The sequence below is a fragment of the Dasypus novemcinctus genome, chromosome 8 (genome assembly GCF_030445035.2).
Source record: "Dasypus novemcinctus isolate mDasNov1 chromosome 8, mDasNov1.1.hap2, whole genome shotgun sequence".
Classification (NCBI taxonomy): Eukaryota; Metazoa; Chordata; class Mammalia; order Cingulata; family Dasypodidae; genus Dasypus; species Dasypus novemcinctus.
In genome coordinates this window covers 125,733,402-125,756,623 of record NC_080680.1, presented here as the reverse complement: position 1 = coordinate 125,756,623, position 23,222 = coordinate 125,733,402, and the positions used below count along the sequence as shown (strand labels likewise).

Sequence of the window (23,222 nt, the reverse complement as noted above, 5' to 3'; positions counted from 1 at the left end):
ATGTAAATGTAGCAGTTTGATATGGTTATAAATTCCAAAAATAGATACTGGATTATGTTTGTAATCTGGTCTGTACCTGGGTGTGATTAAGTTATGATTAGGGCTTTGATTGGGCCACGCCATTAGGGTGTTGAGTCCCCGCCCCTTGGTGGATGGGGACACACAGATAAAAGGCATGGCAAAGGACAGAGTTGAGGGTTTTTGATGTTGGAGTTTTGATGTTGGAGTTTCATGCTGAAGCCTTAAGCTGGAGCCCCAGGAAGTAAGCACACAGAGGAAAGAGAAGCCAGCCCCAGGAAGAGAGGAAACCTGAACCTAGACCTGAAACCTGAAGCAAGACCCTGGAAGGGAGGAACCCAGGAAGCCTGAGCCCTCGCAGACATTGGCAGCCATCTTGCGCCAACACATGAAAATAGACTTTGGTGAGGGACTTTGGTCTGTTACCTATAAGCTCCTACCCCAAATAAATACCCTTTATAAAAACCAACCAATTTCTGGTATTTTGCATCAGCACCTCTTTGGCTGACTAACACAATGAATATATCTCAATAAAACTGCTTAATAAATAATTGTGCAAAAATAGCCAGAAATAGCAGCTAGGTACAGCAAGGGAAGCACTGAGAGATCAAAAGGTGAAGAATTTTCTTGTTAGTTTCTTGTTTATTATTATTATTGAAGACTGAGGTAATGAATGCACAACTATGTGATTATACCAAATACCACTGATTGTACACTTTGGATGAATTGTATGCTTTATTAATATGTATCAATAAAATTGATTTGCTAAAAAAAAAAAATAGTGAACTCATACCAACTATGCTCTCTGACATAGAAATCACTAACAGAAATACCTGGAAATTAAAAAACAGACTTCTAAACAACCCATGAGTCAAAGAGAAAGTCTCAAAGGAAATTCAAAACTCATTTGAGCGAAATGAAAATGAAATACAACATGTCAAATTTTGTGGGGTGCAGCTAAAGCAGGGTTTACAGGGAAATTTATAGCATCAAATGCTTTAGAAAAGAAGTTCTCAAATAAAAAATCTAAGCTACTAATTTAAGAGGCTAGAAAAAGGAGCAAATTCAGTTCAAAGCAAGCAGAAGAAAATAGTAAAAGCCAGAATGAATGAAACCGAAAACAAAGACAAATCAATAAAAACATATACTGATTCTTTAAAAAGATCAATAAACTTGATAAGTCTCTAGCTAAATTTATGAAGAAAAAAGGACACAAATTACCAATATCAGGAATGGAAGAGGGAAGCGGACGTGGCTCAACCAATAGAGCGCCCGTCTACCATATATAGAGGGTCCAGGGTTCGATCCCCAGGACCTCCTGACCCATGTGGTGAGCTGGCCCACGTGCAGTGTTGCCATGTGCAAGGAGTGCCGTGCCATGCAGAGGCGCCCCTGCATGAGGGATGCCCCACATGCAAGGAAAGTGCCCACAAGGAATGTGAGAAAGGCCACATCATTGGAGATCCTGCCAATATTACAAGAGGATAAGGGCACCTACAAACAAACCTATGCCCATAAATTCGACAAAGTAGGTGAAAAGGAACAATGCCTTGAAGACACAAACCAGCAAAGCTCATTCGAACAGAGAGTGATAACCTCACAGTCTTCTATCTCATTAAAATAATTGGATTCACACCTTCCAACAAAAAAACTCAGGCCCAGATGGGTTCACTGCTAAATTCTCCCAAGCCTTTAGGGAATAATACGAATTCTATAACGCTCTTTCAAAAAACCAAAGAGGCCCACTTCCCAGCTTATTTTCTAGATAGATGCTGCACTGATGCTAAAACCAGGCAGTATGAGAAAAACTGATTTCTGCATCAAAGAAAGAAAGAAGGAAAGAAAGGAAAAAGAAGGAACAGAAGAACCTGATCTGATTGCTTCCACAGCTCTTCATCTTGAAAAATGGCCGCCATCCCCTGGCTACCAAAGCGCAAACCGCAGGACCCCGCTGCGCCCTCGCCCCCTATGTTCAACGGGCCTGCCTATTCTCCCTCTCCGCCTCGCCCACATCTCGCACCTGCGCAACAACAGCCTCCCGAGAAGGTCTTTCACTCCTGCTTCTCTCTGCACCAACCCCCTGCCCCGAACCCTCTGCCTGCCTTGATGACTCATTTGCTCTCAGGATAAAACCCAAACTCCTGAACAAAAGTGGCCACCCCAGCAGCCACCTGCCCTGCTGGCCCCGTTCCTGCTCAGGGAGCCGGCCGCGCCTCTGCTCTCCAAAGGCTGGGCCTCAACGGCCTCCACGGCTGCACACGTGCCCGTCCCTCCTCTGAAGGCCGCCTCCCCCTCCCCACCCAGGCTCGCCTTCCCCAGCGCACTCCTCTATTTCGGGGCTGCCGCAGGCTCCCGGCTGGTGCCCCCAGGGCGGGAGCCGATCAGGCCCGAGGCACCAGGCCCGAGTGGGTGCTGAGGCACACACTTCCATGGCCCCGCGCCAGCCAGGAACCAAAGGACGAGCCCAAGTCAGCGCCACCCACGCCCAGGTCAGAAGACGCCCCCGAGGCCCCGCCAGGCCGCGCGCGCCTCGATGCCCGCGCTTGGGGCCAAGCCCCCGGAGCGGAGGGCGCTCCCCCAGCAGAGGGCGCCCTGCCAGGGGCTGTGGGACGCGGCCCACCGCCTCTGCCCTGCCCTCCACGGACAGCAGCCTGGCCTCCAAGCGCCCGCGTGAGGGGTCTTGGCATGGACCGAGCCAGGCCCCCGCGCCCCCCGGCCGGCGGCCCACCTGCTGGCCGGCGTCGTGCTGCTGGCCTTCTTGGCCGGAGCCTTCTTCTGGGGGGCCTGCCTGGCCGGTGGCGCTGCCTTGGCCTTCTTCTCGTCCTCGACCTTCACCTTGTGCTTCTCCTTCTCCTTGTCCCTGTCCTTGTCTTTCTTCTTCTTCTCCTTCTCCTTCTTCTCCTTCTTCTTCTTTGGTTTGTTAACGGGGGCCTGGGACAGGGCGGCCAACTGCTCATGGACGGCCTTCAGCTGGAAAAGAGCAGCATAGCCACCTGGCAGCTAAGTGGGGGCCCCAGAACCTTCCGGTGCAGTGCCACTTGGTGCCACATGCCCAGAGAGGCAGAGGGGCTGTGTGGGCAGCTGAGTGGGGAGCACAGGGCTGCCCTGAACCCAGACGGTAGGCAGGTCTACACTGGGTAGGTCCATACTGCAGGCCCACACTGCAGGCAAGTCTACACTGTAGCAGGGCGGGCCAGGCCGCGGGCAGGTCTACACTACAGGCAGGGGGGGCCAGGCTGCGGGCAGGTCTACACCGCGGGCAGGGGGGGCCAGGCCGCGGGCAGGTCTACACCGCGGGCAGGGGGGGCCAGGCCGCGGGCAGGTCTACACCGCGGGCAGGGGGGGCCAGGCCGCGGGCAGGTCTACACCGCGGGCAGGGGGGGCCAGGCCGCGGGCAGGTCTACACCGCGGGCAGGGGGGGCCAGGCCGCGGGCAGGTCTACACCGCGGGCAGGGGGGGCCAGGCCGCGGGCAGGTCTACATCGCGGGCAGGGCCAGCGCAGCCCTTGCTAGTCCCAGCTCGGCAGCCTGCTGCCTTCTGGGGCCTCCGTTTCCTCATAGAAAATGGGGCTAAGGCCCCCGGCTCACAGGGGGTCCCCAAGGACAGATGCCACAGGGCGGGTGGCACGGCAGCGCTCACGGTGGGACAGAAGGCTTCCGCCATTAACCACGGCTTACTCGGGAGGCAGGCTCCACCGAGGAACCATCCGCACGCCCCCCAGGCCCGCAGGATGGAAGCCACGCGCTACCGGCCGAACGTTCACGATCTTGGTGCCAAGGGAACCTGACATTCCCTGCGCCCCAAGCCCCCGGAAGGAGCAGCCCTGGCCGCCCGCGCCTGCAGGTGAGTGCAGCGAGGGGGCTCACATGCGGCGGGGGAAGGGCCGGGACCGGCCCCCACGACGCCCCCACCGCCAGGGCGCACTCGGGCTGCGGTGCCGAGGCAGTGAGGGGCTGGCCCCGACGTGGCATGCGCCCTGCTTTCTGTGGCGGCAGGACCGTCCTGCACGTGGCCCCCCGTCTCCTGATGCGCCACGTCCTCGCTCCCGGGGACCCAGAAGCCAGAATGGCTAGCGGCCAGGTACCCAGGGGAACAGCGTCCACTTTCCCCAGTTCTCCCTCAAAACAACTCAAAAGAAGGTAAAGTTGCCCCACAAGGACAGTGAGGTAGAGTGGGGAGGGGCGCCCAGGTTAATGGCTGGTCAGAGGCAAAGGTGGGTGGCCTCATTCCTGCAGGACCCGGAGGCCTGCGCCCCATGCTGCAGCTTCCGTGCGTGCTTTCCAGAACCTTCTGGAGCAAGGCAAGGCCTGAGTAGCCACCGAGCCCCCACCCCAGGGCCCCAGGCCTTCAGGCGAGCCCTGGAGGTGCGCAGAGCCGCGGGTGGGCACCTGTGGGCGCAGCCCGTCGAGGACCCTCCAGGGGCCGCCGGCTGACACGGCTCGTGGAAACAGACAGCAGACAGAAAAGGACGGCCTCGGGGCCGGGGGCCGGGGCCCTCACCTGCTCCTGCAGCTCCGCCAGCCGCGTGGCCCGCTCCTCCTCCGAGTCAGAGCTGCCCGAGTCGGACGAGCTCTCCTCGCTGCTGCGGCTGCTCTCTGCGCCCTTGCTCACTGCAGGGGCGGCCGGCGCGGGCGGGGCGGGCGCCTCCACGGGCTCGTCTGGCATCTTGGCAAACCTCATCTCGAACACGTCCTGTGGGGAACAGGGCCGTCCTGAGCCCCCGCGAAGGCCCCTCTGCCCAGCCAGGCCCTGGGAGCCCCACAAAGCCCCCTCAGCCCGGCCATGTCCTGGGAGCCCCCGCGAAGGCCCCTCTGCCCGGCCACGCCCCAGGAGCCCTGGGCTTCCAGAAGGGCAGGCTCTGCCGGCCTCACCCGTCTCCCTCCCTTCCTGGGCTCGTGCTGGCCAGGGCAGGGGCTGAGCCTCCAGGACCGGCAGGCAAGTGCCCGTGAGACACGTGGCCTTCTTACAGCAGGCCCAGGCACGACCCCGTTAAAGGGGAAGGGGACTCCCCCTGACTCCGAACGTCCACAGCCCCCGGGACAGGGCTGTGGAGTCGGCTCTTCGCCCTCCTCCCCACCCTCTGCTCTCCCGGCAGCGTCGCCCTTAGTCTGAGTTCGGTCTGGCCAAGAAGCCGAGGGTCTTGTCCCATCCGAGCTGGCCCTGAACGCCCGTGGTTCTTACAGCGCCAGGCCCGAGGCTGCTGGAAGCACCTTCCACCAGGACCCTCGCCCCGGGGCCGCCAAAGGGTCCACCAACAAGGCCGAGGGGCCGAGCGCTCACGCCTGAGCTCACGCCACCGTGTCCCGCTAACCAGGCATCCATCCGGAGTGCAAACCACGCTCGAGCCCACGTCACGTGGCGTAAGGGTGGGCGCCCACCCCACACTCGGCTTACACGCCCTCTGTGTGGTCACCGAACGGCCCTGGGTTCAGGACGCGGCACCGCCCTGGTCACATCGGCAAGCGCTGCCCTTTCCAGGGACGGAACCGGAGCAGGGCGCCCGGCGCTCCGCTGGCACTCCCACCTGCTGCTGGGGCCGCGCACCGCCTCACTGAGGCGCGACCAGGGATCAATGGTGTCCGGGAACAGCACGGGGCGTGCGCAGCGCACACAGCTGTGGCTAAAACGGGGTCCTGGCGGCTTCCAGCAGCTTGGGGTCCCCCAGGGGCACAGGCAGGGCCCACTGCACACCTGCCTCCCAGGCCCCGGGGGAGGGAGCCCCGCGCCTGCGCCCCCTGTCTGCTCCAGACTAGTCAAAGGCGAAGCTCTAAGCTCCTTCCGGGGTTTCCAGGGCTGCCCCGAGCAGGGACAAACCAGCGTCCTGTGTCCTGCAAAAACGCCGTCGGGCCTTTGTTTCCCAGTGTCTACAATGTACGCAGTGCGTGTTTCCAACACACAGCGTGATTTTACTCTCCCCTCCAAAAACAAAGTCTTGGCCACACATGATGAAAACATTGCTCTGGTTACTTTCAGTGGCTGACGACACGTCCAGCGACAGAACATAGTCGGAGCTGGCAGTGCTGACCTGGGCTGCCCAGAAGCACGTGGGCGCCTGAGCCCTGCAGCACATCTGCGCGCGCGCGGGACGGAAGCACCCCTGCCCTCCTTTCTGCCTCCCTGGGTTTTCCACGTAGACACTCTACTCGGTTGCCAGAAAAGCGAAAAGTGACCAGAGAAGTGGCATCTGGTAAAGCTGCCCCAGGCCTCACCAACTGGCCAGTGGCTAAGCTCACCCTGGGTGCTGACAGACTTGCCGGAACTTTCCACGGCACGCAGCAGAACAGGCCTGGGGACTGCCTTCCTCCACTTCCCACCGGAGGTCCCTCGACCTCCCCCGGAGCCTGGGCTCTAGTGACGGGGCCCGTCTCCTGCCCAGGCGGCGGCTCGGGAGGCAGAGGCCGCCCGGCCCCCCACCCACAGCCGGGGCCTGGAGTGCCGGGACACGCCCGCCGCCGCCCCGCGGTCCCTCCCGCCCGCCGGCGGTCACCTGCAGCTTCCGGGCCATGGCCACCACCTCGTGGTCAGGAGGGTTGTACTTGTAGCAGTTGGAGAACATCAACCGGACGTCGGCCGCGAAGCCCTGGGCGTCTGGGTACTCCCGGCCGTCCATCTTCTTCTGTAATCACACAAGCAACACGCGTGGCTGGGCGTGGCCGGCGCTGCTGCACAGCAGAAGCCCGACTCTGCGGGCAGCTCGGCTGGCCAGGCGGGGGGGGCAGCTGTGCCAGAGTGAAAGGTGGGGGGCTGAGGGGGAGGGGGCAGCCGGACGCCACACAGACCCACAGAAACCAGGAAAAGGGGGCTCCATGCAGGAAGCCGGGGCTCCGCGCCGACATCACCGTGGCCCTTCCTCGCCCACGAGCCCCGAGTCTACGTGTGGGCATGTGCACTCAGGGGACATCTCCCTTTTGTTTCCAGGAGGCACCCGGAGCTGTCGGCCAGCCCGCTTCTCACAGAAGCACTGCCGTCCCTGCAGCAGCTCCCAGCCCTCGGTGGGGTGGGGGCTGCAGGGGTAGGGGGCCGGCATTCCCCGGATTTCCTTGGCCAGGACGCATCGAAAGCAAGTGCCAGAGATGGCGTGCGCGCCTGGCTGGTGGGTGGGGTCGAGCAGACACCATCACCTGCGGACTCAACCTGCCCTGGGCGCGGCACGGAGGCCCCCACCACCCCGGGCCGGGCTGCCCACCTGCCGGGCCCTGCTCCCAGCCCGGGCCGGCGCCCCCGGGAGACGCGGCCCTCAGCGGCCCGGCTAGGGAATCCTGGGAGGCGCGCGGGAACCTGCCTTCAGCTCTTCTGCGGTGCCTCGCGTGGGGAGAAACCTGAGGTTCCCTTTGGAAGGTCAGCACACAATGTCCCTCAAAAGCTGCGTCTCCGGGCCTGCCCTGGACAACTGGCTAAACGATGGTGACGGGCCAGCCCCCTAGAAGGAGCGTCTTCAACCGCCAACAGGACGTGCCCGTCCCTCCGCCCGAGTCTACGGCCCCTCTCAGCCCGAAGCCGAGTGGACGCCACCCCAAATCCCTCGAGGCTCAGGGATGGCCGGTGGGGAGTGTGCGGCTTTACCGCCTACTGTGCTGGCTCTCCCGGGTTGACATCAACGACTTCATGTAAAAGAAAAAAGCTTACTCTTCAAAATACACGAAACGTTAAAGATAATGTCTCCGTTTATTCCTTGGTACCTTTTTTAAAAAACTAAGCCTTCCTCACGTTTTTTCCTAAAATAAGTTTACAAATGAAAAAGAAACTGCGTTTTTATGACTTCAGAACGGCCGTTAACATGCTGCTGGCACATACTTTCTTCTTTCCCAAGCTATTCAGAGATCTAAAGCTCTGAACAAAGCGAACCATGGCTTCAGGGCGACTTTCTAAAACTTCCGTTTTCTGATTTCAAGGGCAAATCAAACCCTCTGACCAAAATGGAATTAATCTCATTCCAGCCCAAATGCGACCTCAAAAATCCCTGCTGCACCAAGCTGGAGACGCACAAGCCCAGGCTGTGGTGGAGACTGGAAACGGAGATCTCCTACAGCTGCTGGGCTGCAGGGCTCCAGCCCTCACTGCGGCCTCCTCAACCCCCCGGCGGCCCAGCCAGCAGGACAGAGAAAGAGGCCACTTCCCTGTGGTCTGGGAACAAGCAGGCTAAACAGAAAGCGTGCACACGGCACAGGCAGGCAGCCAGGGCCGCTCTGAACACACGCCCGGGGGCCTCCTGGGGGGCCCCGGCCTGCTGGAAAGAGCCCGCGAAGGGGTAACCTGAGAGGAGTTGCTCCAATCCCCCAAGAAGGCACTTCCGGAGAGGGAACGGGAGAAGACTGCAGGTCCCCAGGGCCCTCCCCTGCCCGGCATCATGGGAGTCCAGGGGGGTGTCTGACCACGGAGCCACTGGTCTCCGCACAGCTCCCAGCAGGGCCGGCTGGAAAGCCCTCGGGGCCGGAGGCACTGCCCGCGCCACCCCCAAGAGCCCCCAGGGCCCCAGCGGGAGGGGACCGGCCCCGCTGACCCCGAGCCGGTCGGCAGGCGCCTAGCAGCGCCACCCAGCATGGCCAGCACCCACGTGCCCTCGATGCTCAACACTGTGAGAGAAAAGGGGGCTTATAAGGAGACGTTGCCCCACTGAGAAAAAAAAAGACCAGCAGACGGCCCTTTAGGCTGGCACAACTGTGACCAGACACGAGGCGTCAGCGCCCCGGACGAGAAACCAGCGCTCCCCGCTCGGCGGCTCAGAGGCAGCGGGCACTCCCACCACCACGGCCCTGACATCCTCCCAGGCACTGAGTCCAAAGCCAGGCCAGCCCGGGGCTCTCCCAAGGGCAGGCAGGTGTGCCAGGGCTGGGCCAGGTGGTCCCCAGGCAGTGGGGGCCACAGACACGCGCCCTCCACAGCCCTGGCTCCACCCCGCTCCGCTTGGACCCTCTGCCCCGGCGCAGACGCACACGAGCTGCAGGAGGAGGCCTCGGGCAGGAAGGCCCTGCGGGGGTCTCAGCTCCTGTCCCCAGCCCTTCCGGCTGCTCTGCCCTGTACGGAAAGCGGCTGCAGCCCCAGGTTCCCAGTGGGCTCCCCCAGTGGGGTGGGGCCAACGCCGGGCCGTCCAGGCTCCCACCCCCACACCTGGTCTCGGCCGCCATCCACCCACGCGCTGCAATGTGAGGGAAGCAACGTGTGCCTCTAGGGCTTTAATCAGGGCCAAGGGTGCACAGCCCTGCGGGCATAGAGAACGCACGGGCGAGCCGGAAGCCACCTGCGGGCATAGAGAACGCACGGGCGGGCGGGAAGCCACCTGCGGGCATAGAGAACGCACGGGCGGGCGGGAAGCCACCTGCGGGCATAGAGAACGCACGGGCGGGCGGGAAGCCACCTGCGGGCATAGAGAACGCACGGGCGGGCGGGAAGCCACCTGCGGGCATAGAGAACGCACGGGCGAGCCGGAAGCCACCTGCGGGCATAGAGAACGCACGGGCGGGCGGGAAGCCACCTGCGGGCATAGAGAACGCACGGGCGGGCGGGAAGCCACCTGCAGGCATAGAGAACGCACAGGCGGGCGGGAAGCCACCTGCGGGCACGGAGGGCGTGGGCAGGAAGCCACCTGCGGGCGCGGAGGGCGCGCAGGCGGGCGGGAAGCCATGGGACACCCTGACAGGACTCAGCCAGAGCGAACAACAGCAACCAGAAGGGACGCCCCACCAACCCCGTGGGCCCTGCCAGGCCGCCGCCAGGCCCGGGGAGCGGTCGCGAGGGCTCTGCCCGGCGGCGGCCACGCACCCTGACGGTGCTGAGGTCCATGGGGTGCTTGATGATGTCGTGGTAGTCGTGCAGCTCCAGCGCCTCGGCGTCCACGGGCTTGTAGAAGGGCCAGGCGTAGGCCGCGTGCTTCTTGGACAGCATCTCCTTGAGGATGCTGTCGCAGTGGCGCAGGTGCTCCGACAGCCTGCCCCTCTTGCCCGCGTGCTGCGGCACCTCGCCGTCCTCCAGGTCCTTCTTGGGCGGCTTGATGGGCCGGCCCCCGCTCTCGCGCCGCGCCACCACCTTGGCCGGCTTGGGGTCGGGCAGGGGCGGGGGCGACACGCTGCGGCTGGCGGTGATGGCCGACGTCGTGGGCGTGGTCGTGTCTGCTTTCCGCTTCACGCCCTTTTTCTGCGACAGCGAAACGACAGTGAGAACCGGGAACCTGGGCCTGGCCGCGGCGCGGCTGCGCAGGCACCGGCGCCCAGCTGGGCTCGGCCTAAGCACTGGACATGCACGGCCTGGCTGCGTCCTCCTGCGGCGCCGCTGCCCAGGCGGGGACGCTGAGGCCCGGGGTCACGTCCCCGCCCAAGGTCACACAGCTGGTCATGGCGAGGCCGGGACTCAAACTCAGGCCTGCCCCCCAGAACTTGGACCCGGCACCACTGTGGGGGGCCCGCGAGAGCCCGAGGGCACGGCACTCGCTCAGCACAGCGGGCGCGGGAGGCGCGGCATGCAATTCCCGGGGTCCCGGCAAGGGCTGCCAAGCGTGACGGAGGGGCCCGGGAGCCGGACCACCCCCAGCGGCACTCAGCCCGGGGCGGCGAGACGAGGGCGCACAGCCTGCTCTCAAGGGCCCACGGAAACCCCCAACGCGGGCGCCCAAGCTGGAGCCCGAAGGGCAGGCGGCAGGGGTGGGGGGCGGGGGGCGGCAGGAAGGGCGTTCTGCGCGGGGGAAGGGGGGCAGCCCGACGAGCGGCACGCAGCGGCCACGGCAGGTCTGAGACCGAGGGACCCTGTGCTAGGTCAGGGCAGGTGGGCCTGGACTTCCTCCCAGAGGCACTGGGGAGCCAGGAGGCCTCCCCTCAAGTCAAGGGAGGCATGGGCGGTGGACGTGGCCTTCGAAGGTGCGTCCTGCAGAGGACTGAGGACCCACCGGGCTCCGGGGGCATGGCGGCCCTGAGCACACCCACGCGGGTGCCGAAGAGCCTTCCACCCTGCCCCCCCCGGACCCAGGGGCCAGGCCTGGGGGACCCGGGGGCCACAGTAGCAGGGGGTTCCTGTCTTCCCTCAGGCAGGCGGAGGGGCCGCTCGGGGATGTACTGTCCAGAGAGCCCCCGCAGTCACTGCCACAGCCAAGCCACTACCCCAGGCTGGCAGGGGCATGAGTCAGCCACCCGCCAACACGTCACGGGCACCCGCCGACGCGGGTGGCGGGTGGGGGGGGCGCGCAGGCCCGTCCGGCCGTGGCGCTGGACATGCTCCCCGCGGCCCGTGCAGCACGAGGCGGCCCCGGGCAGCGCAGGCCCCGGAGGGGGGACGAGCCACGGAGGCGACCGCGTTACCTTGGGAGAGCCACGGAACCCCCGGGCGCTCGCGCCTCATCTGTAAGTTGGGGGGCCTGTCTGCCTCGGGGGCCGCTGTGAGGATCAAACCGGAGACGGCGCGTCAGCGCGCGGGGCCTGCCCGGCGCGGGGGGCGTGTGGAGAGGAGGCCTTGTGGCGCCGGGGCCCGCGCCAACCGCGTGGAAGCCAGGGGACCCCTGTTCTCCCGCGCCTGCTCCCCCTGGGACCCGGGGACGGGGAGGGCTGGGGCTCCGGGCGGGGGCCCGGGATGAGGGCCGGCTGCCCTCGCCAGCTGTGTGACCTTGGGCTCCCGAGCCTGGCCCCTGGCCACGGCAGGGTGGGGGGTGCCCCCTCCTTGGGGCGCGCGCCTCCGAAGCCACGGCGCCCCCCCTGCCCGAGGGCCTCTGGGACGCTCACCTTGACCACGGGCGGCGCAGGCGGCACGACAGGGATGACGGGCGCGGCAGGGGGAGGAGGGGCCGCGGCAGGGGGGACTGGGGCGGGCGTGACGGTCGCGGTGATGGTCGGCGCGGGGGTGGCAGCAATGACGGGCGTCTGCGAGGCCGCGGGAGGGGCGCTCTGGAAGGGGGTGGCTGGGGAGGCGGAGGACACCGCCGGCACTTGCTGCGTCCCTTGAAAACAAGGAAGAGGCTGGGCGGGTGGGCTGTGGCGGGCGCCAGCCGTCACAGGCCAGAGCCCCTCCTGCCTGCACCACCACCCCCGGCCCGGGGCCACTGCCGAGGAGCCCTCCGTGCTGCTCAGTGCACGGCGCCGGCCTGGTGGGGCATAGCTCAGACGTGGCCGCGAGCAGCCGAGCGCTGAGGACAACGTGCCCTGCCCTCGCCTGCCCTGGCGCCCGCTGGCCTCCGGGTCTCAGGGCCCGCTGTCCTGGGCCCATGGGCTCCGGAGACTCCCATCTCCACCAGCACGCGCTCCCCGGGGAGACACGGCCCCCCTGACAGGGAAGTGTGGGTGGCACAGTGACGCCCACGGCACCACGAGCAGAAGAGGCGCAGAGAGGCAAGACAAGTCCTCGGGTTGGCCGAAGACAAGTCCTCGGGTGTGGTCAAGTGGGAGGGGCAGAAGCCACGCCCTGTCACCATGACCCCAGCACCCGGGCCTCAGAGAGAGGAGCTGGCGTGGCAGCAGCAGCGGGAGAGGACGGCGCCCCGGGACAGCCGGGAGCCCGGCGCGGCCGGCAGCCCATCGGAGGCCCCTGGCTCCGCGCGGCGAGGCCTGCCTGCGTGCTGCGGGACTCCGCGGGCCACCACGCCACAAGCCAATCCCCGCCCGCCCTTTACGCCCAAACCAGCCCACCGCGCTCGTGCTGCCGCTTGGGCCAGCGAAGGGGGACAGCCTCTGAGCCGGGGCCCGGGAGGAGCCCGGGGGGCGGGCGGGAGCCACGAGCCCCTTGCCAACAGGCCCAAAGCTGAGCGGTGGTGACAGCACCCCTGTCACCGCCGGCCGCCGCACAGACCTTCCCTGGCCGCGCGGGATGCCCACGCCCAGCACCCCCCACCTCATCTCCACCCCTGACCCCACAGACCAGGAAGCCAAGCTCAGAGGCCAGGGGGCCTGCCGCAGGCCCCACCCCGGAGCCCCGGTGCCCCCCGGCCGGCCAGCCCGGCCCGGCGCGCCCGCCCCGCCCCCTTACCTGCACTCTGGGCTCCCACAGCCGGCTTCCGGCCTTTGCCCTTGGGAGCAGGGGGTAATAACTCAACTTCCTCCTGGGGCATCTGGGCCACTTTCTGCAGAAAGATTTTCTCTAAGGCTTGGGCCATTAGCACTATGTCATCTGTGGGCTGGAGACACAAAGGCAGCGTTAGCTGGCGGCCCGGGGCCCAGGGCGTGCACAAGACGCCGTCGCAAGGAAACATCCGCGATATGAAATATAAAAAAAACAAAGGGAAAAAAAAGAAAACGTCCGCAAAATTGCGGGAGATTGGGTGGGGCGGGAAGGGGACAAAAGCAGCAAGTTTCCGACGTGGGGAATTCTGAGAGAACGCGGAAAAGCTCCAAGCTGAAGTCGCCCCCGGGTCCCCAGTCCTGGCTCGTGCTCCTCTTGTCCCAACTCCACCCTCGTCGCCCAGAAAACTCCAGATGCCCGCAGGATGAGCAGCCCCGGGAACGCTCTGCTCCCCCCCATCTCCTCCCACTGGAAACCACTCCGTGGACGCTTTCCCACGCCGTGGCATGTCCTACGTCACTTCCGACGGCTACACACAAGGGTCAGAACTGACTGAGCGGCTCAGGCCGCGGGGGCTTCGTGGGGGTTCCTGGGGGGGATCCCATGGCCCCGGATGTGCACCGACTGCGGGGGGTGGGGGGGAGGCCGAGCCCCCTCTCGCCCCTGCCTGCAGGGCGCGTGGACTCTGGACCGGGGCCAGGCATGGGAACCGTGGAGCGGGGCCAGCGGGGGCCAGCGAGGGCGTCCCCAGGCCACGGGCGGGTCCGAGAGCTGCTGCGAACGGCCCGGCCCCGGCAGGCACTGGCCTGAGGTGGCCCTACCCCCATGCCGCGTCCGGCGGGCAGCACACGCCCGGGGACCCCAACCTCACAGCGCGGCGGCGCGCTCCGCGGGGGCATCGGGCCCGCGGCGCCCCTTACCTTGTTATAAATGTAACAATTTGTAAACATGGTGTTGAAGTCCTGCATACATTCGCTCGCGCTCCAATAATAATTATTCTCTAGTCTCTTCTTGATAGTCCCCATATCCATCGGGTTTTTGATTATTTTGTGATAATCCTAGGAGAGAGATTTGGGGAGGAGTCAGCAGGGAAGGCCTCGCCGGCCCCCGGCACTGGCCCCCTGGGGGGGTGGGACCGGCCGGCACGCCCTGGCCACGAGGCGGGGGGCAGGCGGGCAGCCGCGGGGACCCTGCCCTGCCCCCGCCCTCTTTCCCCGCGCCCCCGAGCAGCCCCCCGGGGCGGGTGGGCGGCGACTCACGGGCAGGTTCAGCTTGATGGCGTCCACGGGCTGGTAGAAGGGCCAGGCGAACTGGTGCTTCCACAGCGTCTTCACCACCACGTTCTGCATGTACTGCAGCTGGTTGGTCTTGCGCCCGGGCTTGCTGGGGCTGGACACCTCCGGCGGTGGCGGGTTCACGGGGCCCGGGGCGGCCGGGACCCCCGCGGGGACGGCCGTGGGCGTCGACATCCTGTGGCCGCGCGCTCACTCCCCGTCACAGCAGCGGCACGCGCCGGCCCTGGCTTCCCGGGCGCTCCCCGCGCCGGCGCGGCATCCCGTCTCCAGGCCCGCGGGGCGACTCCTGCGAGGTGAGGAGGCGCGTGGGGAGGGGCCGACCAGGGGACCCCCGCCCCGAGGACGGGCGCCCGGGGCCGCCGGCCTGCCGCCCGCCCCTCACCTGCCACAGAACGACTCCCCGACGGCCGCCTCCTCAGCCTGCGCGGAGGACACGCAGGGGGCGAGGCAGCGCTAGCGGTGCCACCCGGCCCGCGGGGGGGCAGCGCGGCGCGGGAGGTGGCCGTCCCGCGGCGCTCTTGGCTCAGCGCCCGTCGGCACCTGTTCGCCGGGAGCCCACCCGTGGCGCTGGCCTCTACCCTGGCCTGGGCCGTGGCAGTTTCTTCAAAAGGACAGCCTCGGCCCGATGGACATTCGGTGAACCTGGGGACGCCAGGAGCCTCTCGAGTGCGTGGAGGTTCCACCGTAACCATGAGAACAGGCCGGGGCGTTGTGATGGCGGCACGGCTATGACCCCCGTGCCCCCCGTCTCCATGTCCGAGTGGGCAGCGGCTGGCCCCGCAGGGCCAGGCAAGAGGGAGCTTCGAGGAAGGCCGCAGCCCGGCACGAGGCTGCAGAGGCCGGGGGAGAACACGGCCGGGCCACGGCCTGTCGAGAGGTCCCATCCCCCACGCTGGGGCACAGAGCGGACCCCCAGTGCCAACGCGGGGTCTCAGCCGGGCAGTGGGGCCTTGGGCCGACAGTTCACCCACCCCTTTGCTCCCCTTGTCCTTTTTACAGGATGCCCCGACGGTGGAACAACGGCACAGGCACGCGCGGGGGCCGGCGGCGGGCGAGCCGGCGTGGACCCGCCACAAGGACAGGGGCGCAGAGCAGACCGTGCTGTTCCCAGGGACCCCGAGAGCCACTACCGCAGTGCAGGGCGCTCCGAGCCTGCCGCAGTGCGCGCGCTGACCCGCAGACATGGGCCGGCACCAACAGAGCAGGGCACGTCCCTGGAGAACGGGCGCCGAGGGGACCAGCCAGCCCTCCCCCGCCGGTCCCACTGCCTTCCCCGCGTGAACGGGCTTCTAAACCCAGCGACCACGTCACACCGCGGGGCACCCCGCTCCACCCACACTCACTAGGGGGCTGCTGAGTGCCCCCAAAGTGTCACCCCAGGGAGCCCGTGGCCTGCACAGCTCCTGATGCCCAGGTGGCCCAGGCCAGCAGCCCAGGCAGATGGCCGTGCCACCTGGTGCCAACCTGGCGAGGCTCCGCTCTGCCTTCTGAACATGTCCAGGCTCTGGTCACTTCCACCCCTTCTTGCTAGGACCCCGTCAGCCCACCTCGTGGGCCTCCCTGCCCCAACGCCCCCCACCCACCAGAGGGTCCGTCACAACACAGGTCGGACTGCGTCACTCACCCACCCAGAGTGACCGTGACACCCCCGCTCTGGTCTGCAGGGCCCGCTGGCACCCCCCCTCCTGCCCGCCAGCAGCCACGGCAAGTCCCCAAGGCTGCCCCCCGGAGCCAGCAGCCCAGAGCGCCAGCTCTTCATCCCAGGTGGCCCGGGCGAGGCCGCCACCGACATCAGGACCCGCCACGAGCCCCTGCGGACGGCGCGGGGGGGCTGGCAAGGCCTGGCAGGGGGACGCTGGACCAGCTACGACGGCTGCGAGCCGAGCCCCTCCTCTGCGCCAACGAGACGGTGCCCCAACACCTCGCACTTGCTGGGAGAGGGGCAGACCCCTACGAGGGCCTCAGGATCGTGGCCACAAGCGCGCCAAACCACCCTCGGCAGCCCCCAGATGCAGCTCCCCTGGCTGCCAGGGAAACAGTGGCCAAGTGGCCTGGGCACTGGCTCAGTGGGGAGGAGATGAAGAACGGCTAAGGCTAACGGGGAGGGGTCCACCCATCAGGACCCCACCCCCCCCGCAGGGCCATGCCTGGCTGGGTGGGCGACACTGGGACAGAAGTTCAAGGACGACCCTTTCCTTGAAGTGGGAGAGTGGGTCAGGCTGGCAGAGCTGGGCACTCCCAGGCTGGCAGACCTGCCCTCCCCCACACTCTGCCAGCCCCAACCACAGCCCCGACTGCAGGTTCCCAGGGCTGACCAAGGGGCCTCCCCGGGTTAAGGGGGCCTGGACCCAATCCTGGTGGCACCCCTGGCCCGGGGCTCTTCATCCACCCACCCAGTGGGCACAGGCCACCCCCACCGCTGCTCGGGGAGCGGGGGAGTGAAAAGGCCCTGTCCTTGAGGGCAGCCGTGTCCCCACTTTGTCCGCACAGGCTGCGACAGCCCAGACCTGGGCTCGGCCCTGCCCCCCTGGGAGCCTGCTGCACCCCACACCCCAGCAGGCAAACCCGGCAGGGCGAGGGACGCCTGTGTGGGCAGCCTCTGTGGGCGCCACTGAGCAAACAGAGCCCAAGCCCTCGACACCCCGAGGCAGGAGGGGGGCTGCTCCCGGCCGGCGCCACACGCACATGCTGCACACGCCGCTCCACGCTCGCGCTGCACACACCGCGCAACGCACTGCCCGCGGTCCTGACAGGAGTCCTCCCGGCCCGCCAGGTGCACGGGTCTCCCTCCCTGCCGTTCTGGATGGTTACGGCTTTTGTTCGAATGTGATTCCTTTTGCAAAAGAGCCAAGGAGAGAGAAATTCCTATTTTGAAAAGAGACTAAAGCACAAGCGAACCCCAGACTGCTGCCCGCCCCCTTCCACTGCCAAGTCTCCGGGCTCTTTTCTCCCCCTTCCCAGAGCTGCTCTGGCCCCTGCTGGGGCCCGGGCTCAGGTCAAAGCCACCCCCTGAAGGAGAAAATCCCCGGCGGCTCTTCCCTCAAGCAGGGCCGCCTGCCCGTGGGGTCCTGATGGCTGAGCCCCTCCGCAGCAACGGACGCTCAGGGCCGGGGACACGCAGGAACCGCTCTGCCACTCGTCCAACTTCCTGCATCGCGATGGAGAGTCAGGATCATTGACAGGGCAGGGAAGGCAAATGGTCCTTCCAGAAAAGAATTCAACCCTCAAACCATCAGCTGACCCGCTCGTGAGGTCCAGCTATGAACAGAAACGCTGGGCAGCAGGGGACAGCACGCAGGTTTAAAGCCCAAAAGTTACTGCGGAGTCGCCCGCCACGGGTGACCCGGGTCTCTGTCCATAGGGCAAGAAGCAGCTCGAAGCGCCCAGGAGGGGCAGGTGGGAACTACAGCGGGAAAAGCACCAGGAAACACGGGCAGCTGGCTGGCCTCGCAGGCATCCCCGCTGCCGGCCAGACACCAGTAGACTCTATGCCAACCTGCCTGGCAGGACCGCCACCCTGCTCCACCGCCAGCGCAGCCATGACCCCTGCTTTCCTTTCCTGCACACCCGCCCAGGTGGGAATTCGGGGACCACCCTGGCCGTGCTCAAGACGAGGGTCCTCTGCCTGTTACAGGGTGTATCAGCAGCAAGTCCAGCAAGGGACCCCAGGCCCAGCAGCACCCCAGAACGCCAGGTCTGACTGTAGTAGATGGAGGAGCTGCTCGGTGGGTGCTTGCCCTGGGGGGCTGTGTTGGAAGGCCAGGGGCCTGGGCCTGCCATGCCTGGGCGGGGTCCCCACCCTCCTCAGGGGGGCTCCCAGGCCCTGTGTGTAGAGCATCAGCGAGGCTGTCGGTGACCAAGCGCCTCCAAACACACCCCACAGACCAGACATGGGCACCTGCGCCTCCCCCAACAGGTGCTTCGGGAACCATGGACATCCTGGCCAAAAGTGCAGCAGACTGGGCTGGCCCCCAGGCAACCTGGGGAGGGGCTGAGTGTGGCACGGGTTCGCACAGTGGGTTCTATAAGCTGTGATGGCAGAATGAGGGACCGATGAGGGCATCCTGTTGCTGGCGGATGCATGTTACATGTTTGCCAAACTCATAGTCTCCCATTTGGTAATAATCCTTGGTACCAGGGAGGCCAGTCCCGGGGAGTCATGTCCCGCACTGCAGGGGAGGCAGTGAGTTTAGATGCTTAGCGTTTGGCTTAGAAAGAGGCCATGTGACAGGAAATCTTCAACATTTTGGTACACCTTTCTATGTATATCTGTGTGCGTCTCCAGTATAAAACATTGTAAATGGATTATACATGTTGGTTTTCTTTTTACTCCTTTTTGCACTTAATAAACGACAGAGGACTTTTCATATCAGTGAATATATTTTTTTAGTGGCTGCCTAGTGACCTAGTGTACGAATGTAACATATTTTACTAATCCATAGACGTTTGGTTTATCAAATTTAACATCTATAAAATGCTATAAAAAAATCATAGCCTCCTGACTCTGCCAGCTTCCAGAAACAAAGCAGACCAGCCCCAGCCCCAGGGAGCCCCCCACTTGGTCTTGGCTCCCCATGGGCACCTATGTTCCTACAGACACAGAGACTGTTCCAGGGCTCCCCCCAGGAGCTTGAGGGTCTGCATCTTGGGAATGAGTGCAGGAGACCAGTCTGGCTGCTCTGTGCTGTGGCCAAGGCTGCCTGGGTCCAACCCAAGTCTGTCCCCTCTCCCCCACTGCATCCCTCCCCGAAGGAGGGAGAAGCTCTCACTAGCACCTGAAACTATACAGGGCCTGAGGAAATATCCAAATCTGATTGATATTCTGCAGGGAAGCATCTGAATTCTCATACTAACTAAAGACCACTAGTAGTCTTTTATCAGGGCAAGCTTTTCTTAGCCTAGTATTGTAGGGTACCCAAAAATTACCTCCTGAGAGCCTCTTTGTTGCTCAAATGTTGCCTCTCTAAACCAAAGTCCACAAATAAAAGCATTACCTTCACCCCCAGCGCAGGACACGACTCCCAGGGATGAGCCTCCCTGGCACCAAGGCACTACTACTGAGCACCAACTAGCAATGCAACTGAAAAGACCTTGACCAAAAGGGGAGAAGGGTAGAGATAAATGAGTTTATATGGCTAAGAGACTTCAAAGTGAGTCAGGAGATCATTCTAGAGGTTATGTTTTTACACGTTTCCGCAGAATCTCATTGACTTCCAACTGTCTCAAATAGCAGGTTCCTGAGGGTTCTGGAGATACCTAGACACTATACACAGAGCAGACAGCTCAGGAGTTTGGCACCCTGCCAGTGAGTCCTACTTTGGAATTTATGCTCTCTGGTGTGACAGAGTTGGACTCAGCTATGGTTTCCTACGCATGGCTCTTCTGCCCCTTCTATGTGAACCGACAGTTAGGACTAAAGTGGCTACGTAAATGTCCAAGACAGTTAAACCTTTGGGTTGTCCACATGCCAGTTGGGCCCTCAATCTCAAAATGTTGCAACACCCACTCTTCATTTCACTGGATTCACCCAGGACAACTAACAAGATGATGATGATGGACAACAACCATCCCAAGGAACAGAGTCTGCAACTGCAAGCAAGATAGTCCCAGTCACCAGCCCTGTGAGATAGCTCTAAGACCCCTCTCAATTAAGAGGTGGAGTGGGCATCCCCATCCCAGAATCCTCAGGACTGGAGAATGAACAATGGACTAGAGTAGACTTACTGTTATTCTACTATAGACTTATTGTGATTCTAGCAATGGAAAAACTGTTATTATGGATGTGGAGACAGTGGTCGCTGAAGGTTCTGAGGGGAGGGAGAGGGAAAAATAGGTGTAATGTGGGGGCATTTTCGGGACTTGGGAGTTGTCCTGAATGACACTGCAATGACAGATACAGGCCATTATATATCTTGTCATAACTTAACAAAATTGTGTGGGAGAGGGTGTAAACTACAATGTAAACTATAACCCACGCTCAGTGGCAATGCTCCAAAATGTGTTCATCAATGTAACAAATGCACCACACTAACAAAGGTTGTGGCTAAAGGGGGGAAATGTGCAAGGAGCAGGGACCGGCGCATATGGGAATCGCCCATATTTTTAACATAACATTTCTGTAATATAAATATCTTTTAAAAAAAACCATTAGGAAGCTTTACTGCCAGAGTTTCCCGGATGTTGGGGGGTGGGGGGGCAGAGTCTGAGGGGAAGCAGCTGCCCGTGGGGGCCTGGAGTCCCCTTCTGGGCCGAGCCCTGGAATCACCCCCAGCCCGTGTGCCCAGGGGAGTACAGTGGCCACAGGCTCAGAGCAAGCAGGGGCGAGCTGGGGTAGGGGTGGCCTGCCTGGTCTGGGGTGGGGAGGGGGAGCAGAAGGATCTGGAGCAAAGTCTATTCCAGAGTCAGGGGTGTCGAGGGGCGCAGCCACCAACACTGGCTGGACAGTGGGAAACCCCCAAACTGGTGCTGGGCTTCAGGTCTGCCGGGATTCGTGGTGGGATTTACGATGGCCGTAAGTTGTTAAAAGCCCTGCTTATAGACCCACAGGGCCCCTCTGTGAATCAGATGGTATGTCTGGAATCTGCTTCCTGAGGACGTGGGGAGGGGGAGGGGCATGAAAGTGGAGGGGGGTTCCCGGGAGGTGTCAGTGGAGGAGCCGGGGCAGCTGGGCTCACTCCTGCAGTACAGAAGTACAGCTTCTCTGATTAAAAAATAAAAAAGTGGAAAAGATAAAACGCGGAGGAAGGAAGAGGGGGGCTCCTCTGGGACTCAAGTCTCCTCACTGCAGTGCTGGGGACCCTGCATGCCCCCCCAGATCCCAAAGCAGCGGGAGACCCAGGCCCATGCTGGGCGAGGTAGGGAGGGGCTGAGAGAGGAGGGGGCCCGGGAGGCAGGGCCGGGATCTCACAGGGCCCGTGGCCCCTACCTGCCCCAGGGGAGCTGGTGACGGGAGGGCCCGGCAGGTCCTGAGCACACCAGCCACGGGTGGGGGGGGGGGCGGTGGCCACGCATGCTTCCCACGGGGTTGGGGGGGCAGAGGCAGCTCACTTCACTGCCGTGTCTCCCCGGGGAGAAGAGGCCTTTGTGAGGGGACCCCCAAAGGCCGCCCTGCGCCCTGCACAAGCACCTCTGTCCAGGAGGGCCGCTGGCGCACACGGTCCCCAGGGTGGCACGGCCCCACTGACATGGCACCGAGAGGCTGGCCCTTCGGGGGACCGGATGGGAAAGCCGCCCATTTCTTGGAGGGGGAAACTGAGGCTCAAAGAACCTCAGCGCCCACCCAGGCCACCTGCTGGGGAGCGGCAGCCGGCACTGGGGCCTTAGCCACATGCAAATCGGGTCAGAAGGAAAAGGCTGCACCGCACAAGGAGGATCCGAAACTGCTGTGGCGGAAACCCCGACGGCCCGGGGCGGCCACGGAGTCCTCGGGCGCAGGCAGCTCCCGAGGCCACGGGAGGCTGGGCGGCCCACTTTGTCCACAGGGTGCCGGGTGCTCCGATCATACAAGCACCCACATGCGCGGGGGCTTAGAGCCGCAACCGGAGGGGCAGGAGGGGCTGCTCCGCCCTTCTCCAAACAGGTGACGCAGGAGCCCCCGCGGACCTGGGCTTGAGTTCCCCCTCCACCCCTTCCCGTGGTGGGGGGCTGGTCGGGGTGGGTGGGGCCACCTGCCTGCTCCCAGCCCCTGGGACCCCGCCCTTCCCGCCTAAAAGGCAGATGCCCAGGCCCCCCGGCCCGAATGGTGGAAGAGCCGGGAGCTGGGGCCATTCCCAGGGCCTTGGGCAAACAGGGAGCGAGAGGGACCTTTGTCCCCTCCCAGGACCGAAAAGGAAGCCTCCCCACCCTCGGCTGCCCGCGCTTCTGCAAGTCGGGGACAGGACCCCGGGGTCCACAGCTGGGAGGCCACACGCCAGTCCGGGGGGCGCTCCCTCACCCCAAGCCATAAAATTGGGGCGTCTCCCTGCCCCCTGACCCCAGGGAGGAGGGCAGGAAGGTGACAGGGACAGGGGACGGCCTCAGGGGCGTCCAGCTGGCGGCGTCTGAGGATCCGAGAGGGGAGAGCACCCCGTGGAGTGCCCAAGCCTTGATGGGGGCCCGGCAGAGCTCCCCGGAGGGCAGCCTGCAGGCCACCCGGCACCCCCACTGGCCCCCTGCACCACGACTGGCCCTCCAGGGGCGAATCGCAACTCACAGTCCACAGCCGGAACCGTCCCCAGCCCGCCTCTTTGGTGACCACTCCTCCCCCCAGCCCACCGCTGTGCCCCCCGGTCCCAGCACCACTCAAAGGGCTCTGCCCGCCCAGGACGGCGGCCAGCGGCGGGGCGGGGCCGGTGGGGTCCTCCCGGCGCCAGTGATCCTGGGTGAGCTGCTCCCCTGGGAAGGGGAGTGTTCTCTGGGAGGAACGGGGTGGGCTCTGGGCTGGCTCCTCTCCCAAGCACCTGATCTCCGCCCCCCAGCCCTGCCTCACGGGGGGGGGCCCCCCAAGCAGACGAGCCACTCCAGAGCCGCCTCCCATTCTCCAGGCTGGGTCTGGCATGGGGGGGGTCCTTGGGGAGGCCTGGTCTTCTAGCCCCCACTTGCTGCCTTGGAGCCAGGTCCCCCATCCAGGCCTCTGGGAATCGGGTCCAGGCGGCAGGGCCGGCCCCCGTGACGGAGGGAGACAAGAGCTTCTGGAAGAAGCAAGCGGGGCCTCAGGGCTGACCTGCGGGGCGCCCCCGGGCCGGGCGGAGAGGTGGCACAGGGCAGCCCCGTGCCCAGGCATGGAGGGTGCCCGGGGCCCGCCCTCCGGCCTGGCACTCCCAGGGCACGCCCTGCGTCCTGCTCACACCCACTCGCCGGCGCCTGGGGGGACCCGCCCAGCCGCTTGGCCCCAGGAAGGGACCCAGCAGCTCAGTGCCCGTCCCCCCACGGGCACAGCTGCCCGCACACCCAGCTCCA

At 64.3% G+C, this 23,222-nt stretch overlaps 1 protein-coding gene across 1 annotated transcript in view; it reads right to left on the bottom strand.

The window, feature by feature from the left end:
• Nucleotides 1-23,222, bottom strand: part of BRD3 (bromodomain containing 3) — a 39,201-nt gene that overhangs the window by 11,588 nt on the left and 4,391 nt on the right. The window contains exons 2-9 of the mRNA XM_058302645.2: nucleotides 14,250-14,571; nucleotides 13,911-14,048; nucleotides 12,958-13,105; nucleotides 11,721-11,935; nucleotides 9,778-10,149; nucleotides 6,506-6,634; nucleotides 4,519-4,710; nucleotides 2,747-2,988 (exon numbers count right to left, since the gene is read on the bottom strand). Of these exons, the coding sequence (XP_058158628.1) occupies nucleotides 2,747-2,988; nucleotides 4,519-4,710; nucleotides 6,506-6,634; nucleotides 9,778-10,149; nucleotides 11,721-11,935; nucleotides 12,958-13,105; nucleotides 13,911-14,048; nucleotides 14,250-14,459 (1,646 nt within the window). The 5' untranslated portion in view covers nucleotides 14,460-14,571. The remainder of the gene's footprint in view (nucleotides 1-2,746; nucleotides 2,989-4,518; nucleotides 4,711-6,505; nucleotides 6,635-9,777; nucleotides 10,150-11,720; nucleotides 11,936-12,957; nucleotides 13,106-13,910; nucleotides 14,049-14,249; nucleotides 14,572-23,222) is intronic.